This window comes from Myxine glutinosa, chromosome 1, assembly GCF_964187855.1.
Source record: "Myxine glutinosa chromosome 1, kmMyxGlut1.1, whole genome shotgun sequence".
In the NCBI taxonomy this organism is placed as follows: domain Eukaryota; kingdom Metazoa; phylum Chordata; class Myxini; order Myxiniformes; family Myxinidae; genus Myxine; species Myxine glutinosa.
In genome coordinates, this window is record NC_136261.1 from 66442646 (window position 1) to 66465417 (window position 22772).

The 22772-nt window shown below is 45.8% G+C and overlaps 1 protein-coding gene across 1 annotated transcript in view; it reads left to right on the forward strand.

Moving 5' to 3' along the window:
• Window positions 1-11537: 11537 nt before the first annotated feature.
• C9orf72 (C9orf72-SMCR8 complex subunit) overlaps window positions 11538-22772 on the forward strand; it is a 37560-nt gene continuing 26325 nt past the window's right edge. Inside the window, exons 1-2 of the mRNA XM_068112566.2 lie at window positions 11538-11978; window positions 21449-21750. Coding sequence (XP_067968667.2) covers window positions 11813-11978; window positions 21449-21750 — 468 coding nt within the window. The 5' untranslated portion in view covers window positions 11538-11812. The remainder of the gene's footprint in view (window positions 11979-21448; window positions 21751-22772) is intronic.

Here is a 22772-nt window from a genome sequence, read left to right on the forward strand (position 1 = left end):
GGTCCCTGTTCACCTGAGGGACATGGTTGCACTCACAATGAAGCACCCAGATGTAGCCAGAGAATTCAGGGCTGGCAACTTCACTGTACAGAAGACGAAGAAGGTGTTCTCTTCGATCCCGATCGACCAGGCGCCTGAACAGAATAACGCCTGCATCAAAGGAGATGGTGGAGCAGTCGGCCTCACTGACAACCCAAGTGCCCTGCGGCGTTGGATGATTGCCGGGCCAGAAGTTGCCAGGGCCATAGAAGAGTTCCAAGATGGCCATCAACACTGGGGGAGGCGAGAGGACACACGTCATCACGATCAGACACCAAGTGTGCAGACCTCTTTCGCCAAGGATGTCCGCGCCCTTGTCAGCGTCATAGAAGAGCTTGGCAACCTCTTTGAGGAAGAGAGCATGGATCTGGTTGTCCTTGACACAAAGGAAATTGCAGGTCCTGCTGCAGTTGAGACTGTCAGGAATGTGAAGAAGATTGGCCAAGAGCAGTTCCAGGCTTTCACCAGAGAATGCCTGGTGGAAAGGACCAAGCCAATTGATGATGCAATTCGTCGGAACAAGCTGAAGGTGTCATTTTGGAAAATGGTTGCCACAGCCATCAGGGGCTGAATTTGATATGGCCCAATATCCAAATCTGTTCATAATAGGATAATCTACGAGTGTGCCAAATTTGGTGCTTTCCTCACAAAATGCACAATTGTTATGCTAAGTTGCCCCACTAATAGGTTGTATGTTTTTTTTTGTTTGTCTTTTTGCATTTGTATGTTTTTCACATACATTGGGGTGGCAGACCATACATTGGGGTGCCATACATTGGGGTGGCATTGGGGAAACAGACATTGGGCTGTTTCGAATTGGGTGGCAGACCACCCAACTCGGCAACATGAGATCTCCAATCGATGAGCTTTTAATGGCTCCTGGATTGGAATTTGGAATAATCACTGCCAAATGCGCGCCGGAAATGACGTTTTTTAAAGGGACAATAAGGGCGCACGCAGGGGAATAAAGCACTGCCAAATGCGCGCCGGAAATGACGTTTTTAAAGGGACGCGACGCGCGCACGCGGGGGCTCCCCGTGCTTCCGTTTTTTGCAGCGTCACAATCCGGCTCGTGTCGGAATCTGTGCCTTGTGTCGAGGTTTTCCTCCTTCGGTCCCGATGGTGTCTGATTGCACCTTCTGTCCGTCTCGCTGGGACCGTCGAGGAGGGAAGGTTTCATATCGTTAAGCGTTTCGCGCTTCCTGGTGCTTCTGAGCGAGTATGTTGTTACACCTTTGCACGTCAGATCATAAAATTGCATCTGCATGTCCATGTGGTTGTCGGCGGCGTGGACGCGATCGGTTGTGATAACTACCGGACGCCGGTGTGTACATGTAGTAGCGGTTTGCTAGTTTGTACACGTTCACGATGACTTTGTATATAATGAAACCCTGATGATAATTTGGATTAGAGTAGTTTAAAAGGAGTACAGTAGTTTCAGAGGAGAGTAGGAGGAGGAGAAGAGAGGAAGGGAAAGGAAAGGAGGAGGGGAAAGTGGCAGCGAAGAGTAGGTGGAGGGAAGTGGAATGGAGGAAACGTGGTAAACTGCAAGTAAGAGGGTTGGTTGGTTCAGGTTAATGGGAGTATAAATGATCGCTGTTTGGGAGGGGTGGGAGATGGGGTGAAGAGGTGTGGGAGATGGGGTGAAGAAGGGTGGGAGATGGGGTGAAGAGGGGTGGGAGATGGGGTGAAGAGGGGTGGGAGATGGGGTGAAGAGGGGTGGGAGATGGGGTGAAGAGGGGTGGGAGATGGGGTGAAGAGGGGTGGGAGATGGGGTGAAGAGGGGTGGGAGATGGGGTGTAGAGGGGTGGGAGATGGGGTGAAGTGGGGTGGGAGATGGGGTGAAGAGGGGTGGGAGATGGGGTGAAGAGGGGTGGGAGATGGGGTGAAGAGGGGTGGGAGATGGGGTGAAGAGGGGTGGGAGATGGGGTGAAGAGGGGTGGGAGATGGGGTGAAGAGGGGTGGGAGATGGGGTGAAGAGGGGTGGGAGATGGGGTGAAGAGGGGTGGGAGATGGGGTGTAGAGGGGTGGGAGATGGGGTGAAGTGGGGTGGGAGATGGGGTGAAGAGGGGTGGGAGATGGGGTGAAGAGGGGTGGGAGATGTGGTGAAGAGGGGTGGGAGATGGGGTGAAGAGGGGTGGGAGAGGGGTGGGAGATGGGGTGAAGAGGGGTGGGAGATGGGGTGAAGAGGGGTGGGAGATGGGGTGAAGAGGGGTGGGAGATGGGGTGAAGTGGGGTGGGAGATGGGGTGAAGTGGGGTGGGAGATGGGGTGAAGAGGGGTGGGAGATGGGGTGAAGAGGGGTGGGAGATGGGGTGAAGAGGGGTGGGAGATGGGGTGAAGAGGGGTGGGAGATGGGGTGAAGAGGGGTGGGAGATGGGGTGAAGAGGGGTGGGAGATGGGGTGAAGAGGGGTGGGAGATGGGGTGAAGAGGGGTGGGAGATGGGGTGGGAGATGGGGTGAAGAGGGGTGGGAGATGGGGTGAAGAGGGGTGGGAGATGGGGTGAAGAGGGGTGGGAGATGGGGTGGGAGATGGGGTGAAGAGGGGTGGGAGGAGGGGTGGGAGATGGGGTGAAGAGGGGTGGGAGATGGGGTGAAGAGGGGTGGGAGATGGGGTGAAGAGGGGTGAAGAGGGGTGGGAGATGGGGTGAAGAGGGGTGGGAGATGGGGTGAAGAGGGGTGAAGAGGGGTGGGAGATGGGGTGAAGAGGTGTGGGAGATGGGGTGAAGAGGTGTGGGAGATTGGGTGAAGAGTTGTGGGCGATGGGGTGAAGAGGTGTGGGAGATGGGGTGGAGGTGTGGGAGATGGGGTGAAGAGGGGTGGGAGATGGGGTGAAGTGGGGTGGGAGATGGGGTGAAGAGGGGTGGGAGATGGGGTGAAGAGGGGTGGGAGATGGGGTGAAGAGGGGTGGGAGATGGGGTGAAGAGGGGTGGGAGATGGGGTGAAGAGGGGTGGGAGATGGGGTGAAGAGGGGTGGGAGATGGGGTGAAGAGGTGTGGGAGATGGGGTGAAGAGGTGTGGGAGATGGGGTGAAGAGGGGTGGGAGATGTGGTGGAGGTGTGGGAGATGGGGTGAAGAGGGGTGGGAGATGGGGTGAAGAGGGGTGGGAGATGGGGTGGGAGATGGGGTGAAGAGGGGTGGGAGATGGGGTGAAGAGGGGTGGGAGATGGGGTGAAGAGGGGTGGGAGATGGGGTGAAGAGGGGTGGGAGATGGGGTGAAGAGGGGTGGGAGATGGGGTGAAGAGGGGTGGGAGATGGGGTGAAGAGGGGTGGGAGATGGGGTGAAGAGGGGTGGGAGATGGGGTGAAGAGGTGTGGGAGATGGGGTGAAGAGGTGTGGGAGATGGGGTGAAGAGGTGTGGGCGATGGGGTGAAGAGGTGTGGGCGATGGGGTGAAGAGGTGTGGGCGATGGGGTGAAGAGGTGTGGGAGATGGGGTGAAGAGGGGTGGGAGATGGGGTGAAGAGGTGTGGGAGATGGGGTGAAGAGGTGTGGGAGATGGGGTGAAGAGGTGTGGGAGATGGGGTGAAGAGGTGTGGGAGATGGGGTGAAGAGGTGTGGGAGATGGGGTGAAGAGGTGTGGGAGATGGGGTGAAGAGGTGTGGGAGATGGGGTGAAGAGGTGTGGGAGATGGGGTGAAGAGGGGTGGGAGAAGGCGAGGGCTGTGTTGTAATATGAGATGTTTAATGCACAGCCTGCTTGAATCCCTGGAGGGAAGAGTGTTATTGAACAGCCTCTGGAAGGAGGTTCAACACGTGGGAGAAAAGCAACAAAGTGGCTGGGAACCTGCATTTTGGAGTTTAAACATGAAGGAGTCACTGGTTTAAACATAGATGATTTCCTGGTTTAAACATAGAGGAGTTCATGGTTTAAACATAGAGGAATTCCTTGTTTAAACATAGAGTAGTTCCTGGTTTAAACATAGAGGAGTTCCTGGTTTAAACATAGAGGAGTTCCTGGTTTAAACATAGAGGAGTTCCTGGTTTAAACATCGAGGAGTTCCTGGTTTAAGCATAGAGGAGTTCCTGGTTTAAACATAGAGGAGTTCCTGGTTTAAACATAGAGGAGTTCCTGGTTTAAACATAGAGGAGTTCCTGGTTTAAACATAGAGGAGTTCCTGGTTTAAACATAGAGGAGTTCCTGGTTTAAACATAGAGGAGTTCCTGGTTTAAACATAGAGGAGTTCCTGGTTTAAACATAGAGGAGTTCCTGGTTTAAACATAGAGGAGTTCCTGGTTTAAACATAGAGGAGTTCCTGGTTTAAACATAGAGGAGTTCCTGGTTTAAACATAGAGGAGTTCCTGGTTTAAACATAGAGGAGTTCCTGGTTGAAACATAGAGGAGTTCCTGGTTGAAACATAGAGGAGTTCCTGGTTTAAACATAGAGGAGTTCCTGGTTTAAACATAGAGGAGTTCCTGGTTTAAACATAGAGGAGTTCCTGGTTTAAACATAGAGGAGTTCCTGGTTTAAACATAGAGGAGTTCCTGGTTTAAACATAGAGGAGTTCCTGGTTTAAACATAGAGGAGTTCCTGGTTTAAACATAGAGGAGTTCCTGGTTTAAACATAGAGGAGTTCCTGGTTTAAACATAGAGGAGTTCCTGGTTTAAACATAGAGGAGTTCCTGGTTTAAACATAGAGGAGTTCCTGGTTTAAACATAGAGGAGTTCCTGGTTTAAACATAGAGGAGTTCCTGGTTTAAACATAGAGGAGTTCCTGGTTTAAACATAGAGGAGTTCCTGGTTTAAACATAGAGGAGTTCCTGGTTTAAACATAGAGGAGTTCCTGGTTTAAACATAGAGGAGTTCCTGGTTTAAACATAGAGGAGTTCCTGGTTTAAACATAGAGGAGTTCCTGGTTTAAACATAGAGGAGTTCCTGGTTTAAACATAGAGGAGTTCCTGGTTTAAACATAGAGGAGTTCCTGGTTTAAACATAGAGGAGTTCCTGGTTTAAACATAGAGGAGTTCCTGGTTTAAACATAGAGGAGTTCCTGGTTTAAACATAGAGGAGTTCCTGGTTTAAACATCGAGGAGTTCCTGGTTTAAACATCGAGGAGTTCCTGGTTTAAACATCGAGGAGTTCCTGGTTTAAACATCGAGGAGTTCCTGGTTTAAACATCGAGGAGTTCCTGGTTTAAACATCGAGGAGTTCCTGGTTTAAACATCGAGGAGTTCCTGGTTTAAACATCGAGGAGTTCCTGGTTTAAACATCGAGGAGTTCCTGGTTTAAACATCGAGGAGTTCCTGGTTTAAACATCGAGGAGTTCCTGGTTTAAACATCGAGGAGTTCCTGGTTTAAACATCGAGGAGTTCCTGGTTTAAACATCGAGGAGTTCCTGGTTTAAACATCGAGGAGTTCCTGGTTTAAACATAGAGGAGAATAATATGTGTCATCGAGGAGCGAGACCGGGGAAGAGGTGGTTAAAAAACGGAGAAGCCACCAACCTGTCTACGATGGGAGAGAAACAGTCCTTGCCCTATAAGGCCTCTTCATGGAGATGCCAATAATGTTAAGATCTTTTGATTCCCCACAATCCCAGAAAAACTGGTGTGGTGCTGGGGCCCAAGTCCATAGGGAGTACTGCAGTCCGTTGAGCTATGATAAAGGTCTTGTAGATTGAGGATTTTTTGGGCTGTATGGCAGAGACTGTTGTGGTGCTGGGGCTGTATGGCAGAGTGGCCAGACGGAAGCCAAACAGTTCAATCTTGGTTTCATCAGACCACAGAATCTTGTTTCTCACAGTCTGAGAGTCCTTTGGGTGCTTTTTTGCCAACTCCAAGCGATTTTTCATGTGTCTTTCACTGAGGAGAGGCTACTGTCTGGCCACTCTGCCATAAAGCCCAGATCGGTGGAGTGTTGCAGTGATGCTTGTCCTTCTCGAAGTTTCTCCCATCTCCACACAGGATCTCTGGAGCTCAGCCAGAGTAACAATCACGTTCTTGGTCACCTCTTACCATGGCCCTTCTCCCCTGATTGCTCAGTTTGGCCGGGCGGCCAGCTCTAGGAATAGTCCTGGTTGTTCCAAACTTCTTCCATTTAAGAATTATGGAGGCCACTGTGCTCTTGAGACCTTCAATGCAGCAGAGTTTTTTTTGTAGGCTTCCCCAGATCTGTGCCTCGACACAATCCTGTCTCTGAGCTTTGCAGGCAGTTCCTTCGACCTCATGGCTTGGTTTTTGCTCTGATATGCATCGTCAGCTGTGAGACTTTATATAGACAGGTGTGTGCCTTTCCAAATCATGTCCAATCAATTGAATTTACCACAGGTGGACTCCAATCAAGGTGTAGAAACATCTCAAAGATCAAGAGAAATGGGAGGCACCTGAGCTAAATTTTAAGTGTCATAGCAAAGGGTATGAATACTTATGTAAATGTGATATTTCACTTTTTTCTTTTTAATAAATTTGCAAAACTTTCTAAAATCCTGTTTTCTATTTGTCATTATGGGGTATTGAGTGTAGATTGATGAGGGAAAAAATGAATTTAAACGATTTCAGCATAAGGCTGCAACATAACAAAATGTGAAAAAGTGAAGGGGTCTGAATACTTTCTGAATGCACTGTATCTGCATAAAGGAAGAGAGGGTTTCCAGAGCATTGGAGAAGTCGTTTGAAGTCGATGTGGAACATGATTAGGCCAAAGGCACTGTCTTGGGGAATTCTACGTCAGCAGATTTTCAGGAAGACTGAACGCTTTCATCCGCATCCTCTTTCAGAGAAGTGTGCAATATGGACATTGCCCATTCTATTGTATCTTTCACAAAAGTAGGCCTTGGTCTGCCAACTCAAAAGTCAAGATGCAGGCTTTCTGCACAAGTCGACAGTGGGGTTGACCTTCTTAAGGATTAATATGGGCCTAAATCCCCCACAATACGCCATGGTACTTCGTGAGTGGTGATTTAAATTGTAGCACACATTCAAAGTAATTAATCAATTCATCTTTATTCAATTTTGATCCCTGCAAGTAGTTATTTATGCCTTATAAGTACCGGTACTGCGCTATCGGCCATAATAACAGGCATGATTGTCTGTCCTTTTCTTTTCACAACTTTGAGTATATGTGGGCAGTTGAAGGTTAACATGGACAATAATTGTAGAACAATAATGAAATTAAATGTCAAAATCTTCCATTATTTTGTCCATTCTGAGGAAGTGACAACAACATTGGCCGAAGGACTCTTAGTCACAAACATAGTCGCAGATGCTGTGGAGCAGAGGTGTACTATTAAGTTATTTGTGAAAGAGCACATCAAAATCAGCTGTAATTTCCAGGAGGATACTCGTGTAATCTGGTGATGCGTGCTCTCACACAATTGTGTGCTTAAATGTGTTTAAACGGTGTGCTTTCATCACGTGCACAATTGTGGGTGTTCTTGTCTAGGCCTCCTGGCTCGAGTTAAAGAAGGAAATGTATTGGTGACCATGTGATGTTGAGCATTCTCTCATGCGTCAAACTGCTTTCATTCAAGCAAACATTAAAATTGTTGCAATCGCTTGATTTGTGTATGTACTCGTACAATATTCACAGGACTTTCAAAATGACAAAATCCACTCCAGAATACTCCACGAGCATGTTCAAAACACCCGAGCAACAGCTGTGATTTGGGGCACGCTAAAATATATTGTGCGCGTGAGATAAGGATTGTAGGCTAAAATGGCACGCAGATTTTCAAGTTAAATACGTGGAAAGATACATGAGAGAAGGATGTGTGTACGTCTGCACAAGAAAATACCTGGAGAATTTCTCTGTTCGCTGTCCGGGCTGAGATGTTGCAGCTGTCCGTACTGCAGACTCCCAACGATGTGGACCAGCGCAAGTCTTGTGAACATGGCAGAGTTGGTGGTTCATTTGATGGATGTCTGCAATTGGAAAGACAATGCTGTGCATCATTCCAAACAAAGCAATTGTTACCAACTCTTCGACAAAGGACATCTTCACGACGTTAAAATACAAAAACTTGTTTTTTACGTTACCAGCTATTTTACGTTACCATTACCAGCTACGTTGTATTTGTTCTAAAATACAAAAACTTGTTTTTTACGTTAAATATAGTTACCAGCTATATTTACGTGAGGACTTGATGTCCGGACAGGAAGTGGTAGGAACTCAACACTTTAAATCCATTGATATTTCTTGTTTCCTATATTTTTGAGAGTCTGATTTGCATCCAGGAAAAACCTGTATGGTTTACTATTTTGAAATTGCCTCTCTTTTTTTTTTTTTTATGCTGAAAGTTGTGTTTAAAAGATTAGGCTATTTGACTTTCAGATTTCTCTCCAGCAACGGCAGACTCAAAGTGCCCCAATTGGATAAAGTGAGTCACCAAAAACACACACACAGTGCATTTGCAGAATAATTGGCCATATTGCAGAATAATTGCCTTTCAGTATTGGAAGTCTCTTCACCCTCTCTTCACACCCTCTCTCGATTCTCTTCACCCTCTCTTTTGCTCAAGGTCATCTGCCATCAGCTTGGAAATCAGCCAACATTACCGCTTTACACAAAAAGGTGCAAAAACAGATCCTTGCAACTACAGACCAATCAGCCTGCTCCCAACAATCAGCAAGGTCATGGAATCGATCATCGCTTCTGACATAGAATCCTTCCTCTTCTCCAATGGCTTGATCTCGGATCATCAATTTGGATTCAGACCAGGTCATTATACTCTGGACATGCTGCTTCTGCTGTCTCAACAATGGATGGAGGTCCTCAATGCCAAACAGGAAATCAGAGCTGCCTCCCTTGACATATTACGTGCCTGCGATACGGTCTGGCACCCAGCCTGCTCACCAAACTCTCCTCCTATGGTATCCATGGAAATCTCCACGCATAGCTTGCGGACTTCCTCTCTGGTCGTAGTCAACATGTGGCCCTGAATGGATTTCTCTCATTTCCCCTTCCTGTTCAGGCTGGAGTTCCTCAAGGCAGTGTTCTGGGCCCTGTGCTTTTTTTGGTCTTCATCAATGATCTCTTCGACTCTGGAAAATCCTCTCTATTTCTTTGTTGATGACTCCACTCTCTGCCGCTCCATACCTCCTCCCTCAGATCGGCAGTCTGCAGCCTCCTCACTCTGTAGACCTGGACAAAATCACAGACTGGTCAAACAAGTCGAACATGTATTTCAATCCTGACAAATCTCACACTCTTACTATGTCTCTCCGAAAAGATCGTCTGGAAAACCCTCCCATCTACTTTCTGAACAACCCTCTCCAAGAAGTTCTGTCGCTCAAGCTTTTGGGTCTCACTATCTGCCATGATCTTTCCTGGGAAAACCACATTTCCAAGCTGGCCTCCAAAGCCAGTCGCTGACTGGGAATCCTCCGTCGTGCAAAGTCCTTCCTTGGCACACCTGAACTCCTCACCACATACAAGGCTTTTATCCGCTGCTCAATGGAATACTGTTCTCCCCACTGTGCTGGTGCTCCTTCCTCACACCTAGTTCGTCTTGATGCTGTTGAAACCAAATCTTTCAGAATCATTGTAATCTCCCACGATTAAGCTAACTCCGAGGGTCTTTCACTCACTCACCGCAGGTAGGTAGGTGGTCTTTCTGTCTTCTACTTACTCCTCTCCGGCCTAGCTCCCCCAGCTCCCCCAGCTCTGTCTGTGCTCTGTCCCCCAAATATTCCTATAGGTCGCACAAAAGCTGCCTGCAACCCTCTTGTGGTTAAACTGGCAAAATCAACTCTCTATTCACCTTCACTCTTTCATTCATCTTTTCTCCTGCCTCTGGAGAAAATGCCGTCACTCCATTCAATCCCACTCCTCCCTCCAGGTCTTTAAAACAGCTGTTCCCCACCATCTCTTGTCTTCCCCCATCCAAAACCTTAATCTTTTCTACCCCCGTTAATTCACCCCAGATCCACTTTTTTGAAATTCCGACTTCTTTCCTGGAAGTCCTTGCATTGTGCATGTGTTTTATACCTCTCCCTACCCTCCCCCCCCCTCCTTCCCGTGCCTCCTCACCTCAAGCCCTCTCCCTCTCACAGATCTCCCGATGTCCCTGCTCTCAAATGTTGTACTTGTGTGCTTCCCTATCTCTCCCCAGCTTGTCTCCCACTCCGTTTATCTTGTGTTTTATGTGTCAGTTTGTCTTTTTGTGATTAATGTTAGCTCTTTCACGAGTCTCGATCTTGTATATAAAAAAAGGAAAAAAAGTGTGGAAACAATCATTCTTCTCATTTAAAACTCAATAAGGTCTTGGCAATGTGCCCACCAAAGGAGGTCTTCCACCAACCACCAAACTTTAAACGACCTGGGTATTCCAGTGAAGTTCTAAATTGTCCACCATTCAGTCCAGACATATTATCTGTAAATTTCATATCTTTTTGGACAACTCGACGAATATCTGGGTCACATCACGAATGATGAAGACATTGAAGAGTGCCTCGTGAAATGTCTGTGTATCTGTCCCAGCGGTTTCTAAGCAGATGACCTCAAGGCCTGACTGCAGTCATTGATGGCACAAGTATTGTGTGTTCCTTAGATAAGGTTTCGTCAGCCTCCAAGTACTTCTTTTGACTCTTCTATCTGGAATACATTGCCCATATAAACCTCGCAACACCCTCGCATCACAATTTATTTAAAATGTTTTATAAGCAAGACGTCGCCAAACATTTTGTGACCTTTTTATCTTGTCATCGGCCCACGTTTCTGAACAAACACTGTCCTAGTTGAAAAAGTAGTGTTTCTGGATTATTTGTCAGTTATGTCTTACACAATGTCACGGGGCAGAAACTCTTGGCAAAGCAATGGTTGTGGCAGAGGAAGCCAATTTGTGCCAGGTTTGGTGCTTTGAAGGGAAATTTGCTGACAGGCCGTGGTAAGAGGGATGTTTTGCCAGATAAGCTGCATGTTTCGCTCTTGCACATTGTTTCCTAAATATCAAGTGTGTCCCTTGTGATTCTTTATCACGTGCAGATATTTACCGAAGATCTGCAGAGTGCACAAGAGTGCAAACTGTGATTCCGCCAACCTGTATGTCGATTAATTATAAATATTTGCCATTCATATTATTTTTAATTCTACACATTAAATATAATGATTTACGAGTTATTGCAGAAAAGGGCACATTAGCCTCTCAAGTAATGGACTGTAAACTGTTATTATTTGTTAATTATGAAGTGATTGCTGTATTTAATTGTTTGTCTTTGTTGTTCTTGTTGTTGTTCTTGTTCACCAGAAATCCTATTGTGCCATTCATCTCCCGAGATTGATATGTTGCTGCGATGGATTCCTCCGTTAAGACCACGTACTAGGCATGTTGGACGTAGTTGAAAGTGTATATGCACAGACCTTGCACCGTTTTGGGTGTTTTTTTTTTTTTTGAATTAGGAAGAAGCATGGTGATAAAAAGTGCTTTTTGTAAACAAATATAATGCTGTTTACGAATTGGCTCTGAAAGCAATAAAGCTGAAAATACAAATTTCTGTGCAAACATCTGCTGAGAGCTGAGAGCTGAGAGGTGTGTTGGTGGGAGTGGGTGTGGTGGCGGTGGGGAGGGTGAGGGGGAAGGGGAAAGGGCAGAGGAAGAAGAGGAAGAAGAGGAGAGGAGGTTTTAGGTGGGAGTTAACATGGGCAATGTGTTAGCACAACATGGAAAAGGAATACAAATGAAGAAGTAGGAGGATTTCCCAAAAGATAAGTCTGTGCTGAGGGAAACGTGATTTGAAATGCATGACGTTTTCGAATGTATGGCCATGGTGAGTTTAGTAAGCTGATGTTAGACCAGGCCAGCATTGGCCTAAAAGGCAGCAGACACGTATTGGGCCAGGCATGAGTGTGTGGGAAGCCGTGTGCTCGTCCGAGACTGCTGTTCCAAACGTCACGCTTTTGGAGGAGACCGATCCAGAGTTTTCAAGAAACTGCCCTCTGAAAGCTGCCACGCTGACACATTGGGACAACATCCTGGGCCCTCGCGTTGAACACCTTTGGTTGAGAGGTACAGTCAAAGTTTGGTTTTACTTATGTTTTTCTCCTTGTGATTCCAATTCAATTGCCTCCCCCCTTGTTGTTGCTCTTCAAACACATGCAACTGTACATGTTTTGTGCAATATTTTTGTTTTAAATATTTTTCTACATGTTTCCTCACATTTAATTTGTATAGTGCAAGCATATTTCCTTCAGAAAATATTCACACCCCTTGACTTTTTCCACATTTTGTTGTGTTACAGCCTTAATGTAAAATGGTTTAAATTGAGATTTTTGTCACTGATCTACAGATGAAATACCCCATAATGTCAAAGTGGAATTTCCTTCTTCGAAATTTTTACAAAATAATTAAAAATGAAATACGGAAATATCTAATTTACATAAGTATTCAACCCCCTGAGTCAATACTTGGTCGAAGTGCCTTTGGCAGCGATTACAGCTTTGAGTCTTCTTGGTTATAACTGTATCAGATTTGCACCTCTGTATTTGGGGAGTTGCTCCCATTCTTCCTTGCAGATTTGCTCAAGCTCTGTCAAGTTGGATGGGGAGCGTCGGTTAACATTGATCTTCAAGTCTTTCCACAGATTCTCAATGGGATTCAAGTCTGGGATTTGGCTGGGCCACTCAATAACTTTCATGTTCGTGTTCTGAAGCCATTTCAGTGTTGCTTTGTCTGTATTCTTGGGGGTCATTGTCCTGTTGGAACGTAAATCTTTGCCACAGTCTAAGGTCTTTACACTCTGAAGCAGATTCTCCTCAAGAATTTGCCTGTATTTGGATCCATTCATTGTTCCCTCTATCCTTCTGAGTCTCCCATTGCCTGCCACTGAAAAGCATCCCCATAGCATGATTCTGCCACCATTGTGTTTCATGTTAGGGATGGTGTTAGATGAGTGATGAGCTGTGCTCAGATTCTGCCAGACACAGCGCTTTTCATTCAGGCCAAAGAGTTCAATTTTTGTCTAATTAAACCACAGAATCTTTTGCCTCATGCTGAGTCTTTCACATGCCTTTTTGCAAGCTCCAGGTGGCTGTCACGTGCCTTTTTCTCAGGAATCGTTTCCGTATGGACACTCTTCCATAAAGCCTAGATTTGTGAAGTGCTGCAGGGACTGTAGTACTTCCAACAGGTTTTCCCATCTCAGCCAAGGAACTATGTAGTTCTGTCACAATGGTCATTGGGTTCTTGGCCACCTCCATGACCAAGGTCGTTCTTGTCTGGTTGCTCAGTTTGATCAGATGGCCAGCTCTATGAAGAGTCTCAATCATTCCATATTCTTTCCATTTCCTAATGATGGAGCTCACTGTTATCTTGGGATCTTTCAACACTCTATAAATTGTTTTACACCCTTCCTCAGATCTATGCCTCCTCACAATTCTATCACAGAGTAATGCCTAAAGTTCCTTGGACTGCATGGTATAGTTTCTCCTCAGACATGCACTGTCAACTGTGGGACCTTATATAGACACGTGTTTCTTTTCAAATCATGTCCAATCAATTGAATTGGCCACAGGTGGACTCAAGTCAAATTGTCGAGACATCTCAAGGATGATCAAAGGAAATTACATGCACCTGAGCTCTATTTGTAGTGTTATAGCAAAGGGATTGAATACTTATTGACTCAAGACATTTTAGCTTTTCATTTTAATTTTTTTGTAAAAAAAAAAAAAAATTCACTATGATATTATGGGGTATAATGTGTAGATCAGTGACAAAAAAATCTCAAATTAATCTATTTTATATTCAGGTTGTAACACAACAAAATGTGAAAAAAGTCAAGGGGTGTGAATACTTTCTGAAGGCACTGTATACAGATGCACTTCACTTGGTAGGTCCTATATAATGTGTTATGTGTGTTTTTTATCATTAACTAAATCGTGCATGGGAACTTCCAAACTGTGGTCTGGTCACTGCATGCCCCTCTGTGAACTTCTCTGTAATAATGCTGAAATGTCACATAATAAAACCAATCTAGAAGTGGTCAGTGCTTTAACTTGTTGAATAATAACCGAGAGACCGTATGAGACGGACAAGGCTATTTGCTCTTTTCCCTGACACTTGTGCAATATAGCAGATTCCCAACTGCAAACAGTGGGGTGTGTTTTTCCTTATGGCTTCAGTCGTGTGATAAACCGCATACATCTGAGCTTCAACACCTCTCTGCGTATCCAAACCACTCGCCCTCATTCCATCCTACTCGTTGTCACACCCGATTCCAGGCATTGAGTGAGTCATTACCATGTGACTCGTTTCTCTCGATCATGCAACCATAGCTTTTGGTCCCCTTTTCTTCCCAGTCTATCCTAATTCGCATGTTGCTTGCAACATTATTTTGTACTCGTCACCCTATCTGTTACCGTGCCTATTTTGTGGTCATTGTTTGAATCTTATGACGATTTTAAGGCCCCCAACAGTGGACTGCCAGAAAACGATGGATGGTAAATGTTCAGTGAAAACGTTGTGGAGGGAGGGAAGAAACTGCTGTTCTGATTATAGTGGTGTCAACAAGGCTAGAAGCAAGCCAGGCAATTTCCTTCATCTTCCCATGTTTATTCATGCATGCATTCTTTATCTGGCATTTTATAACCCCATCTTTTTTTCATCAAACCATTCCTGCCAGGGTGCATCCGTTTAAATGACACTTCCATCAGCTTTTTGTTTCTGCAATTCATTTCTAATTGTGCAATTATCCTCCCCTTGCATCCCTCTCACAAGACAATAATGACCTGCCATTCAGCAACACACAAAGCCGGTTGCCCACCTGCATCCGTGGGACATTCCCTTGCGTCGTATTTTAAGCTGACTATTATCCGTCCGCAAACGTTAATTGACTTACAGCAGCTTCGTTTTCTAACATCAATGCAATGCGATGAGATGAGATGAGATGGAAGATGGATGTATATTGTATGAGGATAGTTGGGAAGGAGTCAGAAAATTCTACCATTTTTTATGTGAAAGATATGGTCCATAAACCTAAATATCTTGGTGTGACGAAATCATCTGAGAAGGAATTTGTATGGAGAAACTGCTCTCTTTGAGTGTTTTTTCTGTACGATCTGGGACAACAATTGCCATCTGCCTCATGGACACATTGTCTTCCGCCCATCCAATCACAACCAGAAGACATCATTTTCTTTCGCAGTCGGGATTTCTATGAATATGATCAAGTTATCTGACCTGGATGAACGCTGTGACGATAGTCATGCCTGCACCTCCAGAAGGGCCTCTTGCAGTGCAAAGATGCCAAGATCAAATGCTGTCACCAATCAGTTGAAAAACGAAGCTACCAGTCAAATGCTCTCAAATATATATCGATTGGGATCAAAATGCTCAAAGACAGCACTGGTGATCAGGATTTGGATATAGGAATCGGGACTAAAACGATGACCCCTGACTTGACCCAGCAATTGGTGTCGGAAGTTCAGATTGGCCGAAACCCCCAATTAACTTATTACAAGTCCCAAATTTGCACTTGAATCACATTGGGTACACACAAAATTAAAATAATATATTTTGACGCGTGTGGGAACTGGACGGAATGGTGGACGTTCAGAACATGGTGGATACTGAAGACCTTGTGGTTGGAGGCAAACTGGGGGATGATAAGGTGAGAGGTATAGGATAGGAACGTCTTGCTTTGAGCCCCTCCCCTAAAAATTAGAAAAATTTATACGTAGGATGCACAACTCATGAGAGAAATATATAGATTGGAAAACAAAATGGAAGAGAAAATAGGAGAACAAATGTGGGGGAAAATAACAGACGGGTGTTTTATGGGCATTCACGGGAGCACTAATTGGAAGTGAAATAGTGGGTTGGTTTTGAATGGCGACGAAGAAGGGGACCATGGGGAATGTTTATAAATGGTAATCGCCTGGCAAGACATTTTGTCAGTGTGGATGTTACTCGGCTCCGGTGGGAAAAGACATTCCACGAGACAAAGAAGACCGAGTTTAGGGGTGGGAGAAACCGTTTGCAAAGCAACCACCATGGTTTGTAGTGTGGCACTCGTGGGCACACAGTTAGACCTGGTGGAGGTCCTCCTGAAGCACCCGGGACCGAGAGTGTATAACCCAATGCCAGCTCCGATGTACGTACATGCGGCCGAGCCTAAGCTGGTTAGCCAGTTCTCCGAGTCTCCGGTCTCCGGTGTGTGGTGTGGCGGGCGAGCCTGTTCAGTGTGCGAGCGAGGTCGGAACTTCGCCGGAAAGCAGGTCCGGACCTACTCTGGTGAGCGAGGCTAAACCCATTGAGTTGTTTGAGCTGTTGTCGAGTGTGTCGTTCTGGGACCCGGGGTGTTTGTGTTGGACACTGTGTGGTTAGACTCGGTGTCCATAGTTGTCAACTCGCCGTGGATGGCATGTTTGCTCGCAGCAGCGGGGTGGGGAAAGATAAAGGTTTGGCGGTAGGGTACTTAGCAAGAGCCAGGTTTAGCATGCTTGTTTGTGTGTTTAGGTATTGTCATGAGCAGCTGGCGGCTCATGACAATGGAGAAAGGATCCAAATTTGTATTGTCAGAAAGCTGCACTGAGGCATTGTCAGTTAAAACCACATCTTGTGGAGGCCCCAGTTTTGACTTGCCCAATGTATGATGGTAACTACATCCTCGACACGGATGCAAGCCAAGAAGGATTGGGTGCTGTTGCAAGAACAAGGTGTGAAATAGAATGATTGCTTACTACAGTCGGGCTCTTTCGAGACCCGATAGATTATTGTGTTACTTGCAAGAAATTATTGACCACGCTCTGTAGTTGGACACTTTCACCCCTACTTTGATGGTGGGAAGTTTGGGGAGTTGGCAGCATCAGTGTAAATTCTGTGATGGGCAAGAAGCTAATAATTCAATCGGGGAGGAACAAATTGATGCATGCCTATATGTACCAAGAGTGACCAGACGAACTTTGCCACAATCCCCTCCTGAATTTGACCATGTTGATTGCGGTAAGGTTCGAAAGGAGGACCCTGTTTTCGGCCCCCTTTTTATAAGCTGGAGGAGGGAAGGAGACCTTTGTGGGAGGAGATTGCACCACTCACAGCTCAGGTAAAGGCATATTGGGCACAATAATTAATGGAATCACTAATTAATAACTAATGGGATCCTTTATTGGAAGTGGACAGCATCCGCTTACGATGCCGCTTCCTGGTCAGTGATGGTCTAGTTAAAGGAAAATATCATTGGGCACATGCATCGCTCGAAGGGCACGGGACATTTTGGCGTAACCAAGACACTTGCTAAATTGAGGCAGAGGTTCTATTGGGTGAATTCTGACACAGACATTCAAAAGTGGGTACTTTTGTGCGACCTCTGCCAAGATCAGAAAGGGCCTGTGAGTAAGGCCAAGGCCTTCCTGCAATTGTATAATATTGGAGCAGCGCTTGAGCTGGCAGAGGTAGATTTCGTAGGCTCCCTGCCGATCACCCACTGAGAAAACAAGTGCATCATGGTGGCAATGGATTACTTAACCAAATGGCCAGAAGGCTATCCATTGCCGCACCAGGAAGCATGGCTTTTTTAGTAGAGGGGTTCGTTGAATGATCAACCCTTGGGGCTGCTCACAAATCAGGGCAGGAATTTTGAGTCTGTGCTACTGAGTTCAGTGTGTCAACTCCTCCAAATTAATACCACTAGGACAACTCCCCTCAAGCCCCAGCCCAAGTGTATGGAGGAGAGGTTTGACAGGACCTTGTTGAATCAATTATCCCTGTTAATCCACCGAACACCAGTTTGACTGGGATGAGTGCCTCCCCTTTGTCCCGATGGCCTACAGTAATGCGCAGCATATGGTCATGCACTGCACCCTCCCTCCCACCACCTTTTTGATGTTGCACTCCCACCTCCACCCACTATGGAAATGGGTACCCGTCTTGAGCGAGGTCACAGGGAGTCACCCATAGTGCAGGAAACGACCCACGGTGATCAGGAAAATCCACGGAGGCAAAGAGATCAGTTGGGTTTGCTATTGGGCAAGCGGTATAAGAAAAGGGATTGCTTGAAGGAACACTTGATGTGGAACTTTGGAGAGCGCTGTGGACATTCCACACAAACAGACCCACACCACTGCTCCATAGGACCTCCCCGACTGTCTATGGGTTAGGAATGAAGGTGAAGTGCCATGGTCCTGCTAAGATTATCGCAATTAAAAGCTGAGCTGAATTATAGTAGTCAATCTTCTACGGCCGTGAGTAAAAGCTGAATTATGGTAGTAAATTCATTCAAAAATAACTAAAAATGCCGATACGGCCCCCGGGAAGGTTATAGGCTAGGTGGCGAGGCCGGTCGAGGCTGCCTCGGCCGGGCTGGGCCAATTTTGCAATTAAAAGCTGAGCTGAATTATCGTAGTCAATCTTCTACCACCACGAGTAAAAGCTGAATTATAGTAGTAAATTCCTTCAAAAAGAACCCGGGCAACGCCTGGTGCTTTCGGCTAATATATATATATATAAAAGAAAGTTTTTGTTTGTTTGTTTGTCTGCATGCGCTAATCTCCTGAACGATGAAAGATAGGAGGAAACCTCTGAAACAAAAAAATGTCGGGACGGGCCCCGGGAAGGTTATAGGCTAGATGGTGAGGCCGGTCGAGGCAGCCTCGGCCAGGCTGGGCCCATTTTGCAATTAAAAGCTGAGCTGAATTATAGTAGTCGATCTTCTACGGCCGTGAGTAAAAGCTGAATTATAGTAGTAAATTCATTCAAAAAGAACTACAAATGTTGGGACGGGCCCTGGGAAGGTTATAGGCTAGGTGGCGAGGCCAGTCGAGGCCGCATCGGCCGGCTGGGCCAATTTAGCAATTAAAAGCTGAGCTGAATTATAGTAGTCAATCTTCTACGGCCGCGAGTAAAAGCGGAATTATAGTAGTAAATTCATTCAAAAAGAACCCGGGTAATGCCAGGTGCTTTCAGCTAGTCCTCTGATAAATTAGGATTCGTTTTTTTTTTCCTCTCTCCCTTCCCACACATTGAGATGGATCTTCAGAGAAGATTATTATATATATAGAATTTTGGACGTTTATTGATTGTAAATTTTTATTGAAACTGAGAGTGTAGAACAGTAAGTAGTCTCGATAATGTTAACTGCAGTTAAGCTCCTACAGCCCTCTTTCGTTTATTGAATAAGTTAAGTAGGTGTGTGACGGTAAGTGTTCAGGCTGGAATATTGGGTTCCCGACAGATCACGATGACAGGAGCGTAATGTTCGATGGAGGGGCTTTGTTACATGGAAGGGGTACATGCAGTGTTCATAGCTAGATTATTATAAGATTAACATGGACCATTTATGAAGTAGTTTTGATTACCATTTAACAGGAAGTTGTTGGGTTAAGTTGTATGTAATATGTGCACCATGGAGGTTGTGCAGCTAAAAACCTCCTGTTTGAAGGACAGGTGGAGGATTTGTGAAACAATGGCACGAATAAAGTGCTTCGGACCATGACATGCTGTTGACTCGTGCACATAGACCATGTGTCAAAATGTGTTGCAAAGCCTGGAAGGGGTAAAATACCTTTTACCTTATGGTCACGCCCTGTGGGGTGGGATTATGAGAACAAGGTGCCGCCCATACACGTGGACGGCCAACTACGGGACTTGCCGCTTGGGGAGTTGGTCCCAAAATCTGGGAGGAGCAGTCTTAGGCGGAACAGACAGGAGTACAGGGTGTCTCAAAATACATGGAACCCATGTCACTGCTAATAATTCTGCCAATATTAATGTTCTTGTTCTTTTTTTTCAGATTTGAAGAGAGGAGACCATAACAACTAATAATTATCAATCAAAATGCCTTGGACAAAGGAGGAAAAAATATTTTGCGTCACTACTTATTTGGAGACGAAATCATTCAAAACGGTGCAAGCAAAATTTCGCAGGAAGTTCAACTTCAACAACTATCCCCAGAAAAATCAAATTTATCGTTGGGCACACAAATTTCAAGCCACTGGATCGGTAAACAACCTCAACAAGAAGGCAGAAACACCCAGTTCTGGCAGGAAGCTGACTGCAAGATCTCCTGACAATGTGAATGCGGTGAGACATTCTGTCGGAAGGAGCCCGAAAAAGTCCATCCGAAGACGTAGCCGAGAGCTGGGTCTTTCACGTGCATCAGTGCAAAGAATCCTGATCAAGGATCTTCAGCTGTACCCATACAAGATCCAGATCAAGCATAAACTCACACCAGCTGACATGGCAAAACGTGTTGTGATGTGCCGGTGGTTCGAGAACAAGATCGAAGAGGATCCTGACTTTCTTGATGATGTTTGGTTCAGCGACGAAGCACACTTCTTGCTCTGTGGGCATGTCAATAGCAAGAACTATGTGTTCTGGGGCACACAAGCCCCAGACGAGGTGCTTCAGAGGCCCTTGCACTCTGAAATGCACGGCCTGGGTGGCCATCTCAAAACATGGCATAATCGGACCGTTTTGGTTTGAAGACGCAGATGAGGAGGCAGTCACTGTCACAAAGGAGCGTTACATTGTGGTGCTCAACAAGTTCTAGAGGGGACTTGGGAGACGTCGTGGCGTGAATCGAGATGCGCAATGGTTCCAACAAGATGGGGCAACTCCACATACAGCCAACATCACGATGGAGTGGCTGGACCACCGATTCCCTGATCGACTGATCAGCAGGCGCCGCGAACCCGAGTGGTCTCCGCATTCACCAGATCTGAACCCCCCAGATTTTTATCTCTGGGGGTTCTTGAAGGACCACGTGTATGAGAATCGTCCTCAATCCATTTCTGAACTGAAAGTGGCCATCACCCAGAAGATTCGTGCCATCAGGAAGGAAGAGTGTGTCAGAGTGATTGACAACTTCGCTCGTCGGCTTCAAGTGTGTCTAAGGCGCAAAGGCGGTCATTTGGAACATGTGCTCTAATAAATGTATCCTTTGAGCTGGAGACCTCAAATCTTCAGTTTTTTAATTGGTATCATATCAGCTTCCAGGAAATGTAATCTTTTTTGGAGTTTCTTGTCTGAGTAATAAATTATTATCATGTTAATGGGTTCCATCTATTTTGAGACACCCTGTATGATCAGCGCTGGATCAGCGCTTTCTTTCAACTCTGCATGTTACTTCTTGGAAGCCTTGATATCGTTCCTAGCAACTCTAGTTTGTATCATTTTTCGCAGCGCTTTTTTTAGCCTTGAATTTGTATCTCAATAGAAAGTGATATTTTGGACTATGAACTTGATCATGCATGTCGTGTAGCAGATTTGAGTATCTGGTTATTCAAACCTAACTAGTTGACCTGGTTCAAATAGCATTACCTGAACCCAATGTTCAGGATGCAGGGAATCACGGTTCAAATTCAATTTACTGTATATGTTGTTCACTGTTTACTAATTTCTGTGATTCGTGTGAAGGTACACTGTTTTCTACTAATGTTTTTGTCTGAAATGTAGTTTATGTCCTGGCTCTGAGATTTAGGTAGCTGTCTTTTGATAAATGAAGTGCATGTGCCATACAAAGTTACTTTTTATCGTCCCCACAGCTGGACAGCAAGACCCGACTACCAGAGCTGATGGATGCTGGTTGGCCAGTCACACACTTAATGGAGAAATCCTGCGCAGTGCACCACCTGGTGCTGTGGATGTCAAGCTGTACGAGTTGGCTGAGCGTGATGCACTTGTAGCATCCCTCGTGTTTGATGCGCAATGGCATAAGGAGCCCGCACTGATGGCCCTCGCACTTGTGCTACCTCTCGCAGAGAGAGCGTTCTACCTGCCCTTGCATGCTGCTTGCACTGCACGTCTTGCGCATACTGTGCGCCGCTTACGCATTCTCCTGCAGAAGGTGTGTGGTCAAGATATTGTTGCAATCATCATTGGCTGCTATTTGTCAAGGAATCTTTGGTTCATAGAATGTGCAATCCAAAAATTTAATTGGTTTAGTACAATTAAATACGAGGGAAAAGAGGATGGCCTAGAGGCATGCACACTTGCCTCTAAGCTGTCCAGCCTGGGTTTGAATCCCGACCCACATTTAAATTATCATCCCGGTGTTTCACAGGCAGGGTGATTCATTAACGTGTGTGCTGTCACATGAACGAACATTAAACGAGTATCCAGTCTGGCAGCATTCATTGGTGGACGTTAAAGATCCCTCGGTGTCCTTCGTAAAGAGTAAGAGAGCTATCGCCAGCACCAGGGCCAAATTCCAAATTCCAAATACGTGCCCGAACCAGTGGAGGTCACTGAATCAGCGGCAGAGCTGCGCCCTCAGCCACTAATGCTGCCCCGCAGCCTTATACTGCATATGGACGGAGGAGTGCCATGAAATACTAAAACCTTTTATTTTCAGTGTTAAAAGCTCTTTTTGAGTTTGCACACACACTATATGATTTACAAGGGTTGTATGATAGTTTAGAAATAAATATCATTTTTAGGTCATCTCATCTCGATTCTCGAAGAGATGAACTTATAAAATGGGTTGTGATGTCCGGATGTCTGTCCGTCCATCCTGTCTGTTAACTTTTTGCTATTTTTGCTGCTCTTACCTCGTCACCCGGCTGATTGCTCTGAAAATTGACACATGAATACAAGACGGTAGTTCACACAATCGCCTAGGCTTCGATTTTTCAATTTCGGATCATGATGGCTTCTGGTGGGGGATGGATGGGGGAAGTGTAGGGGTCTCTTCACACATCAATCATGTTTAGATACCCATTACACAGTTAACGAGATCTCAATTTGCAACTGAGGAGAAAAGATTGCAGTTCTTTCTGTGATTAAACACAGAACCGTCTACTTGATGAAGCCGTGCCAGCTGCTGCTCTGCTCCACTGCAGCATCAGTCAGCAGGTAGCAGCTGACACT